The sequence below is a fragment of the Semicossyphus pulcher genome, unplaced genomic scaffold (genome assembly GCF_022749685.1).
Source record: "Semicossyphus pulcher isolate SPU_LCO1_2020_fin unplaced genomic scaffold, fSemPul1.0.p SCAF_17, whole genome shotgun sequence".
Taxonomy (NCBI): domain Eukaryota; kingdom Metazoa; phylum Chordata; class Actinopteri; order Labriformes; family Labridae; genus Semicossyphus; species Semicossyphus pulcher.
Window position 1 is genome coordinate 26,772,276 of NW_027211681.1, and position 20,002 is coordinate 26,792,277.

Sequence of the window (20,002 nt, forward strand, 5' to 3'; positions counted from 1 at the left end):
GTGTTTCATTGCTTTTTTCATGTGTTTGTGTGTGTGTGTGTGTGTGTGTTTCCTGCAGTTTGTTTGAGTCTCTGTGTTTTACCACGCCTTCGGCCAATCATGCACATATTTGCTTTATTCATTTTCCCCCTCATTCCCCAGGACACACACACACCCACACGTACATTCATACTGTAAATGCGCGCACACACACACACACACACTCCTCACGCCAGAGGTGGTTGTGACTCTTAGTAAACAAGCTTTTATATTTGTGTTTGTTCTCAAACAGGCAAAAAAGACGCTTTAACAGTTCCACTGGACGTGTTCCCTGCAGAGGAGAAAAAGGATTTGGCTGTTTTTTTTTCAGCTGCTGTGAACTTTGTGAATCACTGCTCACTAAACGCCGTGTGTTTAAACTTGTCACCTGTCGAAATGACGCCTTATTATGCAAGAATTTGGAGCATTTAACATGAATAACATTATTTGAACTCAAAGCAAGTCACCTTTTGTCCTATAGAGTTGTTGCATGCATGCTAAATACTGCCCAGCTTCAGATCGAACAGGAACAGAGCAGCATCAGCAGATTTTGGAAAACAGTTTCTGACCACCTAAAGAAATAAAAGCAGTTTTCTTCTACAAAAGGATTTCTTTCTTGAGCTGCTAAATCACTGAGTACAGAAAGTATAAAAGCTGAAATCTGTGATGTAATTAAATAACAGTGTTCGTATCATGCTCGTCTTGGTTAACAGCAGGAGACAGCATTACTGTTCATGCTCCTTTGGGTGTAACAAAATATACTCGGACATAAAACAGATCAACTTTAAGATTAACTAAACACATCATTCTGCAGTCCAATGCCTAATGTGTCCCATTAGCCTTACTGTGTAGCCACTGTTAGATGAATCCAAATCACAGGCAGTTGGAACACGTGTGTAAAAAATGGATTAGTCCGCCAGTAAATTTCAGTTTGAGCGTTTCTGGTTGCTGACTTGTCATGTGATGTCCCCGTGTCATTCCAAATCCTGACTCCCTTTGCTATGTCCCTCACTGTCACCGCAGTGGATAAGCCTATAGTGTTGCTGTGTGGGGGTTTTAATCAGGGTGGAAAGGATACAGAATTCTGTTATTTTCACCTTAAAAGAAAAAAAGCCTCCGCGGACATGGCTGCAGCTAATTGGAGCTAATTTGGAGTGCAGAGATCATGAAGATCAAAGAGGTCTGTTGAAGGCGTCCGCCATCTTGGATAAAGAATTCTCAGCACAAGTTTGTAGTCGAGTGAATCAGTATACTAGCAAAGCAAAAACCAAAGTCAGTGTTTGTTATTGTCTTGTTGAGTTTGTGTTAGCTATGGTGGCAGTGGCTGCTAATGCTAAATAAGGAAGATGGCTAACATTTGAGCGGCAAAAGAAAATTGTGTCCAATTTTTATCTGCCAAAAAAGAATTTAATTTTAATGCTTGGAACACAAGTGCTTTACTGTTTCATGTTGGCCGAACAGAAGACTTGGCGATGCAGCTCTGAGCGTCTCACATGTGCATGTCTCATAATATATTGGCAACAGAAAGCGCCCATGGCTATTAAAGCCTCCTTTAAACATGTGTTTTTATTACCCCTCAAAAATCAAAGGCTTGTTTTAACATGTTCACAATGCTCTCAGCACATTAAGAACAGGCCTTAGTGCGGAAGATGTGCTTGCATCAGCTGACCGAGCATCAACTGTTTAATTCATGCTTCGCCATTAGTGCCTCATATACTGTCTAAATGGTCTATCTGGCTGGTATCATCCAATCGTATTCATACAGCTGTAGAGTGCAGTCTTTACAACCTGCCAATTATATTATTGTACTGATGCTCTCATGCCAAGGCGACAAACTGCTGTAGCTCCCTCCTCTGTTGTCTCATGAAGCTTTTGGTATACTTAATGGTCGAGTACAGAGCTACGGCTTACTTTAATGTTTGAAAGTGAACGATACACGCATGGAAGGGCCAGTCTTGTTAGGTTGTCAGAAGCAAAGAGTCGGCCAATGTTGGGTCCGTATGTCTTTGAGCCAAGGTTTTTTTGGCCCAGTTTTTGGGAAGATAAGTCATCTTTTGTGGCTGTTTATCTCAGCGAATCAGAGCCAATGAAGAGAAATGGAACTGTACCAGGAAAGCGAAAGGTATCGACAGTCTTCTTAGGGAGTCAGAAAAAGATAGTCAGGCGTCGTCCGATGTTGGGTCGTCCGTAAGCGTCTGCGCCCTAAGGTGTTTAGGGCCTATTTTTTTGGCGACGGTAGCAGTCTGTCAGAAGCAAAGACTCACACGTCTGCCGGTGTTAAGTTGTCCGTGATATCTGTAACAATACAAGCAGTTCTAGTTTGGAGAGATATTTCCTCTCACACTAGACAGAAGGTGCATGCTTGTTGGCTGTCTGCTAGATTCTTAGCAATGTGTTTCAGAGCAACTCCTTAGCCCTAAAACAACAGTCGACCTCTGCAGCGGATACTTCTTTGATGTCCGTTTGGTGTATCTAGGACTTTAAATTCAATGGCCACAAACTGTGTCCGGTCTGAGGTGTTAAGTTAACTTGCCTTGTTGATCCTCCCTATCCCTCTCCTCTATGTTGTTTCACTTCCTCTTCCCTTAAGGCCAGACCCCTGTTAGGGTTAATTAGGTATTGATTGGATCAGGCCCAGGCAAGGGGCCCTGTTCTGTGGGCCTGGGTCATGCTAAATTATTAATGCTCATGCAGTACTATATATAGCTTCTGTCAAATGGTCACAAGAAAGCCAAACGTTGGTTTGCTGTTCCTCTGCATCCTTGCCTCCCTTCCCTCTGCCCTCCTTGTTCATTCAAGGATTGATTGCGTTGCTTCCTCCAGAGTCGGGTTTCTTTCCACAGCTGTTGGAAATTGGAGAGCTGCTGTTTCTTCACATGCTTGTATGTGTGTCTGTGCTTTGATTTGACAAGCATAGCCTGAATTAATTTTTGAGCAGCTCAGTTGCTCTCAGCAGACAGCAAAGCAGAGGTCCAACAGCACTCAGAGTGTTTTCTTTCCCCTCACATGTTTTGATGCAGCACTTGATGGATTTCCCTGCAGCCGTGTCCACACAGATACATTTTGCATTTCCTGCTAGATTTTGCACATTTTTCTCTACAAAGGAGAATTACAAACGGACTCTCTCTTCTCCTTTTGCACAATCCAGTTACTTTGTTTTGATAAATAGGTCAGGCCTAATAACAGATCTATCACATTGATAGTACACAGCCGCTATTGTCAAGCTTAAAACACACTGCTGCTTCACACATCAAAACAACCAACCCTGTTTATTTTCAGCTCTAGCCCCGCCCCCCTCAAAGTCAGGTCCTCTCTCCATCGTTCCCTCTATATCTACGTCTTTCAGCTGCTTTAATGTCTACATTTAAAGACTGGCAGTCATGCACTTTTCATAGAACTGTAGTTACATATGTAACTCTTGTTTTCACGTCTGTGCCGGACAATAACGGCTGCCGTTTCGCTCACATTGCCTGCATTGTGCTTTTCACTTACCGTCGGGTGGTGGGGGAGGGGCTGCGTGATATTGCCTCATAATTTGGACATGCAGAGTCCCTGGGAATGTTATTGATTTTTCCTACTTTTAAAGGGGGGTTCTACCCCTATTTATAACTGGATTTGTTTGACTATAACCAATATAACCAGGATAATTGAACAGTGACTGTAAACACAGTTTACTAAGTCAAAAACAGTGGATTAAGTGTGAAGTTCCACCTTACTGACCAAATGTAAGAGAAACCAATCAAAGGCAGTTGGTTTTGTCAACTGCTAGTGTCTCCAAATGAAACCACTGATGTGCCATTGTCTATATTTGCCCTATGATAACCTTGCTGTCATAAATTGTGTGTAAATGACTCTTAAGCCATCTGTGTTTCCTGGCTTTGTTTCTCCAATCGTGGATTCAGGGATACATGAAGTATATGTAAAGAGCTGAAGAAGTCTGTATGGCATCTGTACCTCTCGTTGCCTGCAGGTGGTACGAGTTACAGTACTGAAGCAGCTACTGTATTACTTTTGTCAGCAGGTGGAGGTTTAGCGGGCTCCTGGTTATTGCCTGTACATAGAGGAGGCTGGTGCCATTTTTGGCCAACTTCAGGTGTTTTCAATTGTGTCAGCAAAAGCCCAAGATATATAAATGATTTTAGCTATAATGAAACCAGTCAGCTACAAAATGAATCATGTGCTTAAATACTGAATTTGTTGGATGTGTTTGTTTACATAATCCACCTCTGCTTCCAAATGTAAATCATGTTTACATCCTGCATCTGCAGCGGATCATCAATCCACAAGGTTTCATTGTGCCATTCATACGTTCACAATCTCATGTTATTGTTTGTGTTTTGTCCTTCCTGGCTGAGCTGTGCATTAGCTCCGTGTCTTGTGGTTCCCTCCTTGCATGTATTTGTGTGTATTTGTGTGTGTTTTTCTGTGTGTCTCTAAGGTTGTGTCACGCTGCTCTCGGCTGTGCTGCTGGACTCTGAATTGAAACGATGTGACACAGTGGAGGTTTCAGAGATTGGGGACAGCTCTGTGTGTGTGTGTGTGTGTGTGTGTGTTTTTGCATAACACACTGACAGAACCCTAGACGGCATAATGTATATGTGTGTGTGCGTGTGTGTGTGTGCGTTCTCTCTCCACCATGTCATGTGTGAATGCTTTTGGGCCCAGAGTGCGTTCACTAACTGACCTACATATCTGGAGCTTTTTGCCCGTGGCTCAGGAGACTCTGTGGCTGTTATCTCATCCAGCCAATCACATCCTCTAATCTCGTTTGTCCAATAACATCCTCGATCTTATCTGTCCAATGGCAGCCTCTGCCTCGCGGGGGGGAAGTCATCTTCTACGTTACGCTGCCCGCCTCTGGAGCTGCTTTTGTGACCGACTGTCACTTTAAATATGAAAACACTCTGCATCTTACGGCCCAAAAAGCGCGGGGGCCCGTGTAACTTTGACTTTCAGAGCTGATTTCTCACGCTGCAGAGCTGCAACCCTAATTATTTCCCCTCCTGACTTGAAAGCAGAGCTGTGTTTCCGTGCATGTTGGCAGCTGGAGAGGAGGAAAAAATTGAAGCTTTTGAAAATTCTTTGAAGCTTCCGTTTTTTTGTTATCAAAGCTGCCTTTGTAGGCCGCATGAATTTTGCATGTGCAGGTTTAAGGGAACTTTGTGATGTGCAAGTGTGTGTGTGTGTGTGTGTGTGTGTGTGTGTGTTTCCACTATATGCAGTACTGTACTGATTTAAGTGAGAAAAGAGGAGCGAAAGGAGGATGTTGGGCGAATACATCTGTGGGGAGTTGAATCTTTGCCAGTCGGATCTTTTGGGCTCATTTGAATTGTCAAAATGAGTTTTAAATTTCATGCAAAAACTTGGGGCTGTGCCTGACTATGAATTTTGTCAGTCAAATTGGCTTTTGCTGTTCAATACAAAGAGTTGTCTATCTGTTTCCTCTTTTTTTTCGTTCAGTGCAAAATACAATTCCTATTTCAGCCAACAAGAGGCTCGTGCCTTTAGACGAACATTCATCAGAAAGTTTCACAGGCCCGGGCTGGTTTCACAGCATTTCAAGACACTGTTGCTTCATTCGTTTCATTTATTTGAAAGTAGGATTTTAGCCTGGATAGTATAAAGGAAACAAGCTGAGTTAAAGTTAGCAGCAGCTCAGCTTGCAGCCCTAAAGTCACCCCAAAGACCATTGTAGAAACATTGATTTTTTACTTGCAACTCCTTTTGTTTTGGAGAGGACGGGACCTCTGTGGATAATTCAGCTGTTGCACGGGCATTACCCTGTGTGAAATGAGGCCTCTAAAAGAACAAAATGCACGTCGGATGAGAGTCTTTCAATTGACGATACGAATCATCGACTTTCAGCAGCCACATCAAAAACTCAACCTTTGAAAGTCCAATTTGTTCACCATCTGTCGTTCCAAAACAGACACATCGTTATATGTTCGGAGCATTTGTTGTTATCAAAATAAGAGTTTAGTAGGATTTGGTCCCGGGCTCTGATCGACAAACCTGTTTACATTTCTAAAACAAAATAAAAAGTAAGAAACAATTTTCTCCCTCTACTTATTTCCAAAAAGTCGACATAAGCAGCAGTGTGTCAGCGATGCACCCACTCAAACCTCCCCTGCTTAGCTCAGGCCCTTTGTGTGTGTGTGTGTGTGTGTGTGTGCGTGGGTGTGTGTGTGTGTGAGGTGATGTGCCTATCATACCATCACTGCATGATAGGTCTTGTTGGAATCTAAAGAATAACACAACTTAATTTGTTCCTGGCATCGGGCCAACACAAACTGAAGGGATGAAGGATTGGTAATGAGAGATTTCACTCACACACACACACACACACACCCACACACTTTCTGTGAGGGTGATGGAACTTAACTGCACCATCCTGGCATTTCTGCAAGTGCAAAACCATAATCAGTAATGTGCTCATTGATTTGAAATGAGCACATTAAAGTAGATTTTTTAGTATAAATAAAAATGTGATCACAAGATTGTTGAATAACTGCAGCTTCTGTTTAACCTGCAAATAAGTTTGATCTTTGTGCTACAGTCTATTAAAAACCTCCATGATTGTGTTGCTTTCCTCCCAAGTTGTTTAATTAAAATGCGCAGAGTCAATGTGCCGCTACATCGACGTACACCCCCTCACAGTGGTGCCGTGCCATTATCAGCAATGATTCCCAATTAAACGTAGTTGTTAGAATTTCCCGACGGACTGGAGGCTTCTTAGTTCAACAGCTTGTTATCCTGAAAAATTATTTTAGAAAACCCCAAAAACTAACACAATGAAATGAAGCCTCTTCCTGCAGTGTGTTCAGTGGCTCTGTCCGTGGTGCTGAATCTAAGGGACAAGCACCAACCCCAAAATACGCCCCAAATCTCTCTCTGTCACAGGTTAATGCGTGTGCATCCTTGTACTTCAGTACTTTTAGGACGCAGTGCATCCTCCAGCCACCTTCACAACTTGGTGTCTAACCCATCCAATGAGACACAAGTTGGGTGGGGTTGAAAAATGATTTGTATTTTTCTGGATAGCAAGCTGTTTGACAAACGGGCTTTTGTTCCAGTGGAAAATGATTTGGACTGTTGGGATTTCAGACTATGTGCTGTGGAAACACTGGGCAGTCCCCATTAGGGTAACAAATATGTCATTGTTTTGGCGTTAAACTCCAGCACGTTGGATTTGTAAAAATGTAGAGCAAGTAATAATTCGTAAGTTCCACGGTTCAATCCCCAGCTCCCCCTGTCCAAAGGTCAAAGTGTCCCCGAACCAGACACTGAAGAACACATTTCTACCGTTGTGTGTTTGTATGTGTTTGTATGGGCCGGTAAAGACTTTAGGTAACATGCTTTGAACTGTGTGGTTAAAATATTGAGCTTGAGCTTTAATTTAAGGAAGTTTACATCCATACTCGGTAGGACAGAATGGTGCAGAATGGTACCTTCTGCCACGTAGCTAAAACGGCGACTACCAAGGATGAAAAGTGTCTAACGCTAAACTTATTTAACACGCACACCATCTGGGCACACTGCATTTGCTATAATTGTCATTGCGAACGCACGTATGCACTGAAAACAGCAAGTTGAAGTACACAAGAAGTTTCAGTTGACAGTATCCTACATGTACCAGACAGTCACAGGATTGTAGATGAAATAACAGCAAGGATTCTTGTAATGTTGGTCTGCTGTGGATGTAATCAGCCAGCTTTTGAACCTCATAATCAGCTTCATTCCCAGGTCCAATGTGTTGTCGCACAGAGCCGACACAATGAAAACGTTTCCTGCCCTCTCTCTGACAGACTAAACGGTGTATTTCTTGAAACTCGAATCCTGCAGCCAGTCGTACAAAAGAAAGAAGCAGGTTCAACAACTGACCGGATATTTTTTCCATTACTAGTTATTTGCCTGAAACCTATAGAACTCCAAACAGTCCCTGAGCCTTTGACCTCCTTCCTGTTGGTTGCTTGTAACATTGCCGCTGCACGAGCTGAAGTGTTGGTGTTATGAGGTCGGCCGTAATGATTTTATAACAGAGAAATACATTTCCATGCAGTCTGTGCTTCATGCTGCTACTTTATTCCTGCAATGTAAAGTATGTGGCCTGACAAGTGGCTACACTTGAACTGTGTGTGTGTGTCTGTGTGTGTGTACGTGCTCTGTTAACCTTTCAATTCCACGAAATAAACGCGCACACACATTTATACACACACACCTACACGTGTCTTTGTCTCTGTTTCTCTCTGTCTGCCTCCATTTCCATTTAATGGAGAATGGGGTGGGGGAGGGTGGGTCAGGTTGAAAATTGCAATATGTATTTATGTTTCTCTTCTGTATGCGGTTGCCAGGCAACAGCAGAACGAGGGTATTTACAGTTAATAAAAAAGTGAGTGACATTAGCTTGGTGTATTAGAGGTAAAACGCTAATTCGCTTTAAGAGCTGGAAAGAAAGACGAGGGTGTGTGTGAGTGTGTGTGTGTGTGTGTGTGTGTGTAGGTCTTTTGTGCCTTTGACTAATAAATGTCTCTACAGCCTGTGTGTTTAGGTGCACAAGTGTGTGTGTGTGTGTTTCTTTTGTGTATATATGCATAATAGGAGCTCACACAGCCTCGTCTTCACAGGTATTTTGGTGTGTTTGTGTTTTGTGCGTGACAAAAAAAAGCTTTGTTTTTTGTGCCTTCAGATCACTTGTTATTCATCCTTAACGTGTGTGTCTGAATGTCGGCACATGTCTGTGAGTCCGTCTACACTTTAATATATATATTAAAAATATTATTGTTGTCAGCTTTCATTAAATATTTAAGAAAAACGTGTAAATTCATGACATTATTTAAGAACATAAAGTGCTTTGTGTCGGTTTTCAGTGTCTTTGTTGATGTTTTTGTTGCTGCTGGGCGCGAGCAGTGAAGGCTGTGCATCAGCAAAATGTGTCCTACGGGAAAAAGCACTTTGTCATTTATGTTCCTCAGCCTTCAAAAGATGAAATAATGCTTCAAAAATGCTTTAAATGGTTCCTTGTGTAAACACTGCCTCTCTGGAGTCATTCATTCTCTGTGACAGTTTTTCTTTTTGGTTTTTTTACACGACATTTTAGCTTCTGTCTTTTGTTGTTTTGATGGTAAACATGTCAGCTTGCCTTAACGTCACGTTCCCCTCTTTTTCGCAGGCTTTGAAAGCATCTTGGAAGGCTTGTTTGGGCCGGGACTAGTCAAAGATATCACCCTGTTCCAAGGTAAACATGCTCAAACACACACAGACATACAAATATTACAAATGGAAAAGTCCAATCACACATGCCAATTTCATATTCAAAAATCTTTTACTTTTCTAAACAGATTCAAGATGTATTTTACTGTTAATTTAACTGTTAACACGAACAAAATATATCTAATCCATAAAAAATCCATGAAACAGAAAACACTGAAGGTTTGCTTTCTGTAGATTGCATTGACATTTTGCCTGCACCGCATTAAAACTCATTATTCTGCGTGCGGCGTTTAATTATGTTTTGCAGAAGCTCAGTTGAAATCTTGTGTGAGAAGCTGCACGTCGCGTGTTAAATGGGCAGAGCTGTATCTCCCCTTCTATCTATTGATATATCTTGTACATGGACGTTTATTAGCATGCCTGCAGCTTAGAATGCATAACAATATGATTAATTCATACAACAGCCATGTTTAATTTATGCCAAACTTCTGCAGAAGCAGAGAGAAGAGAAAACACACGACATGCAGGTGATTCAGCTGGTTTCAGATGGTCAATTTAACTGGTCTTAACTGGGCAGCTGGTTCTTGTTATGATGCTAAATGAGAAGAATCGGTTAAATAAATGAGCTATGCAGCTTAAACGTGACAGTGGCCTCCCGCATTTATTAACCCTTAAATATCAGCTCCATGGACGGCATCTTATGTGTGAAGAATTTTAGATTTACCCAGGAGCTAGTTTCCTCTATAAAGGTCACTGACATCGCTTTCAGTGTTTGTTTCGACCGTTTCAGACATAAAGATAAGAGGCAGCTCAGAGGATCATTACAGGAGGCTCAGACTGACGGATCAGAGGATGAGGGTCCAATAAGAAAAACTTCCTGCTGCTTGAAACAGAAATGAAAACAAATTGTGGTCCTGTTGGGCCGTAACGCTCATTATAGAGCAGAAAACAGATAACTTCTCTTTTCTTACATCCATATCCCTCGTTCTTTTTAATACTTTGGATCAAGTGTTGGACAAACAAAGCTCAGACGGACATCGCCCTCCACAGAGCTGCGAGTCTGGGATTATTAAAGAGCTCTACTATATAAAATAAAACAGACGTCGTTGCTTCACCAAACAACTTTACAAGCCATTTCACAGTCACAGAAACATTTCTGATGTAGGAATAAAGTCAGAAGAGTTGAGACGCTCCCATCGTCTGGAATATTGAAAGGTGAATAAACCGTCATAAATCAGTCTTTCTTCTTCTTGGCGTTGTGATAAATCTAAGCATACTTAATATTATCGGGAGTATTTAGACCTGGTTCATGCAAGCAGTGAAGTTCAACGAGCCTCTCTTTTGCACCAAACAGGCAGCAAACCAGGAAAATAGTAGTCACTTGTTTTCTGATAGGACACAGTGTTAGCATGATTAGCATTAGCTGTGGTGAACCAGGGAAAATTTTAAAGCACGGAGGAAGAAAATTCCAAGCTAACGTGATGACAAAACCCACTGCACACACACAAGAGCAGCTGCTTCTGTTTTTGCTCCAATGTTTTTTAAATTTCCACCAGGAGCATGATGGGAAATAATCTGAACAGGAATCTAGTTGTAGTTTTGTAAATGAAGACCCTGCGAAGTGGCCAGTCTTTGTGAAATCTGTGCGAGCGTAATGTCTTCTGGTGAACAGTAGGCATCGGGATGTAGCAAAAGTAATCTCAGGATGCTCGAGGAGCTGTTCCATGTTTGCATTCATGTATCCCGTCATTTAATTATCTGTAGGTCAATGCACAGTGCTTAAATAACAGTATGCATGTATGTTTGCTATTTAGCCATGTGTTAAAGAAATACAGTTTGCACTCATAAACCGTTAAATATGGTAAAGATCGCCAAAACTGTTGTGACTGAGAGGGTTTCCTGCTCTGAGAGTCACACATCAAATATGGATCTATGAAAATAAAGCCACTAGAGACCAATCTCATAAAAACACCCAGCTCTCTCTCTCTCTCTCTCTCTCTCTCTCTCTCTCTCTCTCTCTCTCTCTCTCTCTCTCTCTCTCTCTCTCTCTCCTCCAATCACAGAGAAACGAGGTCAACATGTCGTCCTGGAGTCATGTGACCCCTCCCCCACCAACTTAAGGCATTTTTAGAATATTTCTGGCTCGTCTACGTCATTTTCACTCATGCATTACACGTCTACATACACGCACACACACATACAATCTCTTTCAACATAAAGCTTGTTGACCGAGCTGCAGACATGGAAACCTGTGCATGTCAGGTTTACACTCACTAACAACACTAGATTTCAGAAACGTAGAGTATCATTTTGTGGCATTAAAATATTCACACACTTCAAGGCTAAAACAAAGATGTGCGTCCAATTATTTCCCCCTCAAAGGGCTTTTATCCTCTTCTACATCAGTGATTAGTCATTGCCTACATTTCCCAGAATTCCCTGTGGTATTCCGCTTAAAGAGGGGACACTTGCTTGTTGCCTTTGCTGCTGTCAGTCACTCCGCATGCAGCTATAAAGTCTGGAAATTAAGACCATCTTGTCATCATGTTCTCAGAGCGCCCCTTTGTTTACATTTTTTAGACGTCCATTTTTTGTGGAACACGCTCCCCGACACTCTCGAGTCACCAGATTTTCCATCAAATCTTTCACTCTTAAGATAAATAACATAAAACAGCAGATTTAGAGAAAAAAAGATGTGGGTGTTTAGATGATTTATTTCTTACTGTAGGCACAGAATTGCTTCTGCCTAAAATATTAAATGTTGAAAATAAAGACAAGAGTGCAATCAAGTCCCGCCCACACAGGAGGGTAAAACAATTCATGCTCTCTATTTTTACATGAAGGTGCCTGTGGCCTTCATCTGGCAGCAAACTGAACAGAAAAGCTGCTACATGTAAGGATGCACGACCAACAGGGTAGAAAAGCCCAGAAGGTTTCTTTTTAATACGCATCAGAACAGAATCAAGTCTTTAAGAGGACAAAGGTGGAAACAGGCAGTAACAAGAGAGGGAAAACTCTCACACACTGACACTAAACTCCACTGAGGTCGAAGCTAATATATGGAAGGGATGATTTAATGTCTGTTCGGCCAAATGAAGATCGTACCCGACGATTTAATCACATCGTTGTAAATATCAAAGTGTTTAACTTCCGTCCACCCAGCGGGAGCATGTCTCCAAGAAAAGCACGGTCAGACGGACCACTGAGAAAAAACACAATATTGAGTTCATTAATATCTACCTTTTCTACGGTTAAGATAGGCCACTGAAATAATCCTTTGACACGCTAAAAGCTACTATTTTTAGCTAGCTGCAGCTATTTGTTTGGCTTTCAGGCTGTGATTTCAATGTTGTGGCGCCTTTTGTAGAGTATGAGGCTTTACAGTCTGTCTTTATTGAAGTTTTCTTAAGATAGAGGGAGTCGGTTTAGCTCAGTGGGTAGAGCAGGCGCCCCACATACAGAGGCTACAGTCGGCGACGCAGCGGCTGCAGGGTCGACTCCCTCCCTCGGCCCTTTGCTGCATGTCATCTCTCACTCTCTCCTCCCCGTGTGTCCTGTCTCTCTTCAGCTGACATACCTAATAAAGGCCAAAAATAGCTTTAAAAAAATGACTGACACTTAAACCTGATGATTAGAGGAGAAACTGATGTAAATAGAATTGTTGTTTTAAGTAATAATTCTTCTCTGACCTGCTTTCCACGAAGAGAACACGGAGAGACAAAAGTTCTGCACAGCAGGTTTAAAACTTTATATAAACACTGTCAGCATCCTCCTTAACCTCACACACACAAACTTGAGTACAGTGAAGGTCGCAGGGTCACGTTAGCAGTGGGACTGGAGCTAATTGGCGTCTTCCCAGGCATATTGTAAGCAGCACAACTGCAGGGTTCAAATGCAGCCCTCGACCTTTTGACCTTTTCATTACAGCGAGAGGCAGAAAATAGAGTAACAGAGCGTCCATCTACCTGTTGCATGTCTCAGGAATGTGGACTGTGACTTGTAAAGCCAGAGATGTGATCGGCTCGATAATAAGGAACACGTATGAACTGCAGCTTGTACACAGACACACAAAGGGAGAGAAGGAGAGCGGAGAGAGAACTAACAAAAGTGCATCTCTCCGCTCTCAAGCGCCGTCTTCTTCATGTCATGTTGTAGTTTTTGCAGGTATTCAGTGTTTTCCTTTCTTTCTCGCTGTGTTTTGTTGTCTTTATTTTATTTATAAAATGAAATTCTTTTGTCTTGCATTTGTGGGTCAGGCACGAGGGAGGCTGCACAGAAACAGAAACAGTGTTTGTGGCATGTGAGGTGGAAATAGAGGCCAAATCAAAGCCAGGAGAAGAGCAAATCTGGGAGGGTTAAAAACTTGGGAACATTTTATCTTCTAGCAGTTTTTAAAATGTAAATATGTTTGTATAAATGTTACGTTTAAGCGACATCTGCAGACGACAGTTTTCAGTACATTTCAGTGAGATTTATATAAAACAATGTTGGAAAACAATCAAAGCAGCACCTAAGTAACTTCTGGTGTCAGGGTTACTTTATAGCGTGTTTAGATTTACTGTGCATCTATATTATTAACTGTGAACATAGAGTATATTTTTGCTTTGGCTTTAATAACAGTACATCTATCTATATGTACTGTATATCTATGTATATCTATCTCTCCATCTATCTACGGCGACTGCGATCCAGTGTTGAGTTATAGATTTCAAATGAACACCTTGTAAGCTAAAGCAAAGGATCATGGGAACACTGGCTGAACGAAACTCTCTGAGCTGCTGAGAGGCGACATTTTGGAGAGAGGAGGTCGTGATGTGACATCCACTGTGTGTGCCCAGTATGTATGGTGACTGTATGGATGCTGTGTTGGAACTCTTTCACTCTGTCTCTTTCTTTCTCTCTCTGTTTTTCTGTCTCTTTCTCTCCCCCTCCCTCTCTTTCCTTCTGTCCGTCTCTCTCTCTTTCTCTGGAGCTGACTTGACCTTCTTCTTCCTCCTGTCTGGAACACACTTCTCCTTTCCTTCTCTCCTTTATGATTCCTCTCTTTCACTGCATCTCTCTCTCCGCCTCTCTGTCCGTCTCTTTCTACCTTCTCTTTTTCCTCCTATCTGTAGCACACTCCTCCTTTCCTTCTCCCCTTCCTCTCTTTCACTGCCTCTCTCCCTCCCTCTCTCTTTATATACGTCTCTGTCACTCTGTGGTTTTCTGACTGAACTGAGGCTTTTTAAAGGAAAGTGTAGCACCATGGCAACAGCTCAGCTATAACCAAGTCAGCTGCCGTCTCCCCTCTGTCTCTCTCCCTCTGTCTGTCTCTCTCTCTTAGTTCAGAAGCTGCTCTGTTGGTAAAATGCATTCACATTTTGAAGGATCACCTGTCTGTGCAGCCTGTGTAACACTCGGCATCACCTGAATCAATCATAAGCCCAGAAGCACAGGATTAATATTGATAGGAAGCATTGATGACTGACTGTTGATTGTTTGAATTCTGTATGAATCAGCCGCATCTGTAATTATTTAAAATACATGTCATTTGTTTGCTTCAATAAAACGTGAAGACTTTTGTTGTTTTCGGATGCAGATTTCGGTCCTTTACTTCTGCAGACAAGATCCTTAATTAATCACTCGGTTCACAAATGTCGCCGCATGTTCCTCGAGTCATAGTTTACATCATGAAATGTACTGCTGGGTCCAGTTAACACCCACAGTCATTCAGTCTGCAATTGAGTAAAACAAAGAAACGAGCCTGAAAGCTCAGAAAACTTTGTTTGTCGTAAATCAAAACAAGTGATCATCCAAGTAGTTGGAGATTTCCTTCTGATTATGCACAAATTGTTACTATACATTTATTTAATCTTTATTCATGCACAAAACTTTGCACACATGCACACTACTTCTGTAGAAGTTTGAAGTTGTAAAAGTTTAAAATGTAATCTTCTTCAGGCAGCCCGAAGACACAGAAACCTCTGCAACATCGCGTACATAGTCTTTTCCTAACTGAACGCAGGATTGTTCTGTTTCATGATGATGATCTGTGCAGCAACTAAACTAGCAGAAGGAACCAGTGAAATCCTCCACCCCCCCCAAACATGTTAAACAGAACGCACTCTTGAAACGGGGGTAATTAGTTCTTCGAAAATACAGCTTTAGGGCATGAATACTTCACAAACAAGTATGTCATATTTACACACACACACACACACACACACACACACACACACAGGCATTCATGCAGTGTTTGTGGTATTTAGACAACAATGTACTCAATAGCGAGTTGAGCTGATCTGTCAATCAGAGCAGTGGTTGGTTCCGACATATGAAGTTAGTCATCGCTGTGATTGAATCAGCTGCTGTGATTGAAAGTGAATCACATTAATGCCTCGTTGTGGTTGTTGGGCTCTCAGCTGTCACTACCTGCAGGCTCGACTGGAGGGTGAATGAAAGCAGATGATTACTCATGTACACCTCCTTCACAGCTGCTTTTTTAGGATCTCACATGCACAGTGCAAAAGAACACAACATTTGACGCTACATCAGCGACAACAAAAAACTGTTATCTTTTGCAAAATGTGTTGCTCTCTTGCTAAAATGTGCATCGGATTAGGAGATACTGATGGATTATGGGAGTTTGAGTTTGTCATGATTGAAACTTTTTCTTTCCGTCTCTCTCTCTCTCTCATCCAGACTGCGAGCCCGAGGAAGTGTCTGACTGGTCCTTCGATGAAAACTGTCTCTTCTGCTGCTTAAGACGCGAGAAAGTCAAGGTAGGAGGATACTCTCTGTATCATACAAGCATAAAAGCCCTCACTGTCGGATACTGGTGGGTGTTGTTGGCTTTGTCCATTCTCTTCATGTTCACAGGACTTTTCCTGCTCTATATAAATATGATGATGTTGGTGTGAGCAGTATTCCTGCCTGCTTTTTTTTTCTTAGTTTGCCAGAATTTGCATCCCAATTATTTGGAAAGTACAAACACTTTAATCCAGGACATAAACTTACTGTATAATAACACAGTGTTACTATGAGCAATATATAATGAAGACCGAACACCAGTGTGTCACCACTACATCATGTTTGACTAACATGGAGGACGGGTGAGAATGTTTCATTTCATGTTGCACTAATTTTCAATAACAAAGGACGATAAAACACAAATCAACGTGTGTTTTTTGCATTTCAACCCCAGAATAGAGAAAGGTCTGCTTTGTGCCTCGTGTTTCTTTGTGTCCTTTCTTCGCCCTTTCTCTGTGTTTTTGTCTGCCGCCATTTTTTAGCTTTTTGCTGGAAGCTCCTCATCTTTGTCTCTCCTCCTGCGCACTTGTTATTTGTGTTGTTCAACCAGCCTGGTCTTGACCCCAATTTAGCTTATGAAAGGGCAGAGAGACATAATGATTTGGAGGTCTGTGCGAGTGTATATGTGCGCGCGTGTGCACGTAAGTGGAAGGAGGAGCAGGATGGTGACATGGGTGTAAATTAGTGAGACTGCGCTGCCTCCACTCGGAGTTTCTCATCGGCTAAAAAGTGATGAGAGCAGAATAATAATGGGTTAAGGGGACGGACTCCTACTCTATACACACATGCGTGGACATTGTGGTTCCTGCCTCTGCATCTTGTGCAGCATCGATGTGGCGCCTGCTCCAACGTAACATGAGGAACTATTTGGGTTTCACGGTTACTGCAACATGCCCGGAGATATTCAGGGTACTTTCCATGTCCCTTTTTTATTTTTGGGGATGCGAGTGAACAAGAAAATGAGTGAGGGAAGGAAGTTAGGAGGGGGCGTCCTTCCCTCAGCCGTTGCTTGTTTTTCAACTTGACCCCAGTCCAACCTCCGAGGTCAGCCATCTGTCTCCTAAAAACATCCTTGCATCGCCACCACCCCCCTCACTCAACCCCCATCTGTCTCTCTCTTCATGCTAATAAAGCCTTGCTAAAACTAACACTAATAAAGTGAACAAAAGCACGGCAAAGTCCGAGTGTTTCATACATTGTTACAGATTTGAACAGAGCAAAAAAAAAAATCTGAATCAATCAGCCGAGTAGAATCAATTAAACAAAGCCCAGCAGAGACTGCAGGCTACCTTTCCAGCAGTATTGTCTGACTGGTCAATAATTATGTTAGCCGCTCAAAGTGTGCAAATCATAATCAGACTAAATTTGCAGCAGGCTTAATTATATTCCTCTTCTCCCTCAACACAATTTTCATCTTTTATTCATCCTTCAGGGCTTGAAAGCTCTCTCTGTCTCACTGTTATTACCCTCTGCTTGTTTGTGAAATGCCAGAGGAGCTTCAGTGGGCGGGAACCATTGATTCATTGATCTGAAGTCATGCAAACTGCCAGCAGATAGAGAGAGCTGAGGGGGTTAAAATAAAGAGAGCGGGAGGAATAGTGAAAGCCTTAAAAACACGCTCTCATCTCCGTTTGTTGCTTTGTCTCTGTTCTTTAATGCGGACACACACACACACACACACACACACACACACACACACACACACACACACACACACACACACACACACACACTCAAATTCCCTGTTTAGTGTTATAAAAACAATGGTTGCACACTCATTACAACTAACGACAACAATGGTGTTAATCCCCTCTCCCATTCGGAGGCTGAATTCACGTTCCCACTTAGCCGTTGTTCCTTTCATAATAATCTCTAATTGGCAGAGTTGCGTCTTCTTCAGGTTCAGTAGCTCGGATATTCTGAGGAAGGCGATTGATTGGCTGTCAACTTGAAAATGCCCCCAGCACAGAATTGAGCTGTCCTGCCCCCCCTTCTCCATTTTCTCATCGTATTGGTGATTTGTCAGTCATGTTTGATGACGCGCTCCTATTTACTTCTTTTGATTTTGAAGAGTTGCGAGAGCTGATTAAATATCGTCAGTGTTCTGCAGGCTTGTTGTCCTACATGAGGAATCATTGTCCTTTATTTTCTAAAGAGCACTGTCGTTCAATTTGAGAGCATGACCCTTAGATTTTATGTTCAGATTGGGTAATGCTTTCTTGCAAAACCCTGCCCTTGCACTCTAATAGTCCCTGCTTGCACAAAGAAGAACTTTGCTCATGCTCAAACTGTATCCTTGCAGGCTGTCTCTAGAGCTCAGGAAAACATGCGATCAATATTTTTAGCACACAGTTTGAGCACAAGCAGATCAAATCCGAGCGCAAGCAGGGAATATTTTAGTGCAAAGGCGGGTACATTTGTAATCATACGCCCCTTTCCCACCTACATTTAGCATGTTGACGCAGGTTTCTCAGACCCGGGAAGACCCACTTATAAATGCAGATTGTCTCCTTTCCCATCGCCAGTGAAGTATACTGCTTTCGGTGTCTTTTCTGCTGCTTCACTGAAGATATTACAGTGGTTAGGTCACAGAAGTTACTGACTGAGCATAGCATCGCGCCGGAAAGGGGGCGGAGATTAGCGCGTTGACACGGGTTTTGTGTGCCCATTAATGTCAGTCGGAGCTGAGCGGATAAAACCCGGGTCTACTTCCGAGTCATTTGACCCGGGTCTGAATGCCGATTGTAACCTTCACATTAAGAAAAAAGCCGGCTGTTAGTGGGTTTTTTGACCAGTGGGAAAGCGGCTACAGAGTCATGCTCTCGAAATGAGAGACCCCGCTCTAAGTAAAATCCCAATTCCCCTCCTGCTTTCCAAGATGTCTCCGTTTGCACTTAGATTATCTCTGCTTTTCCTCAAACTGTATGCTTGCAAGCTGCTTCTGTAGGCTCAGAAAAACATGCTATCAATACCCCCTTTCACAGTGCAGTTCCTCCTCAGCGTCACAACGAAGCTCCGCCGCCATGCAGCCTTTGTTAGTTCACATTGGACCAAGCTACGCCGGCGTTAAGCCGCCCAAGTGTGTGTTTTTGCAGCATTCCGGCGTTGCTGAAGCAAAACGTGCGCGAGGTGTAAACAAACACTCTGCTTGGGCTCACTCTGTATGTGTGCAGGCTGCTTCTGCAGGCTCGGGAAACGTCTGTAATCAAATTGTCCGACTAAAAGCAGCTTGAGTTCAACAAGAGCAAAACTAGGCGCATGCAGGGAGTACTGAGGGAAACAAAACCTCAACATGAAATCAGCCTGTAAATCGAGTCCTTATTCTAACTAATGTACTAATATAACACAGTTTATCAGAGTGCAGTGCAGTGCTGCCACAAGATGTGTTGCTCTCGAACAAAGACCGACAATCACACACTTCTCAAGTGAAAAAATAAATCATGATGTGCATTCATGACTATATTCTTGAAGCAGATTCAACTACTTCAGACCTGCAGCTACAGAAAAAACATGGACGCCTGTAGCTTAACATGGTCAAACAAAGACACATGACGCGTGGTGGAGGGAGTGATGTGATGGTGTGTGTGCGTGTGCGTATGTGGAAGGTTTTCTATTTTGATAGAACAGGCCTTTACTCACTCGTTTGCGTCTCTGTGTGTTTATGTAGGATCACGGCGTAGAGAACGGTGGAGGCAGCCAGGTGCTGTCGGAGTGTGAAGACTTCAAACAGGAGCAGTCTCGGATCAGCCGGCTGGAGAGACAGGCCCAAGACTTCCTCAATGCTGTGTTCCACAGAAAAGGTAACAAACACCACGGTCATGATTAGTCACTTTATTACTCACTTCCACATGAAACATCTTACAGGTATATTTCAGACAAGATCAGTCAGCAGTTAAAATGAGCTGAAACCAGAGCATTAACAGTTCGTTATGATTTAGAAGATTTTGTGGGACTTGAAAGCACTCTAAAATAAACGTAACTGACC

General features: G+C 42.5%; 1 protein-coding gene across 1 annotated transcript in view; it reads left to right on the forward strand.

Moving 5' to 3' along the window:
* The window catches only part of lcor (ligand dependent nuclear receptor corepressor), a 75,926-nt gene that overhangs the window by 38,911 nt on the left and 17,013 nt on the right, over window positions 1-20,002 (forward strand). Inside the window, exons 2-4 of the mRNA XM_069666599.1 lie at window positions 9,188-9,253; window positions 15,910-15,989; window positions 19,685-19,817. Of these exons, the coding sequence (XP_069522700.1) occupies window positions 9,188-9,253; window positions 15,910-15,989; window positions 19,685-19,817 (279 nt within the window). The remainder of the gene's footprint in view (window positions 1-9,187; window positions 9,254-15,909; window positions 15,990-19,684; window positions 19,818-20,002) is intronic.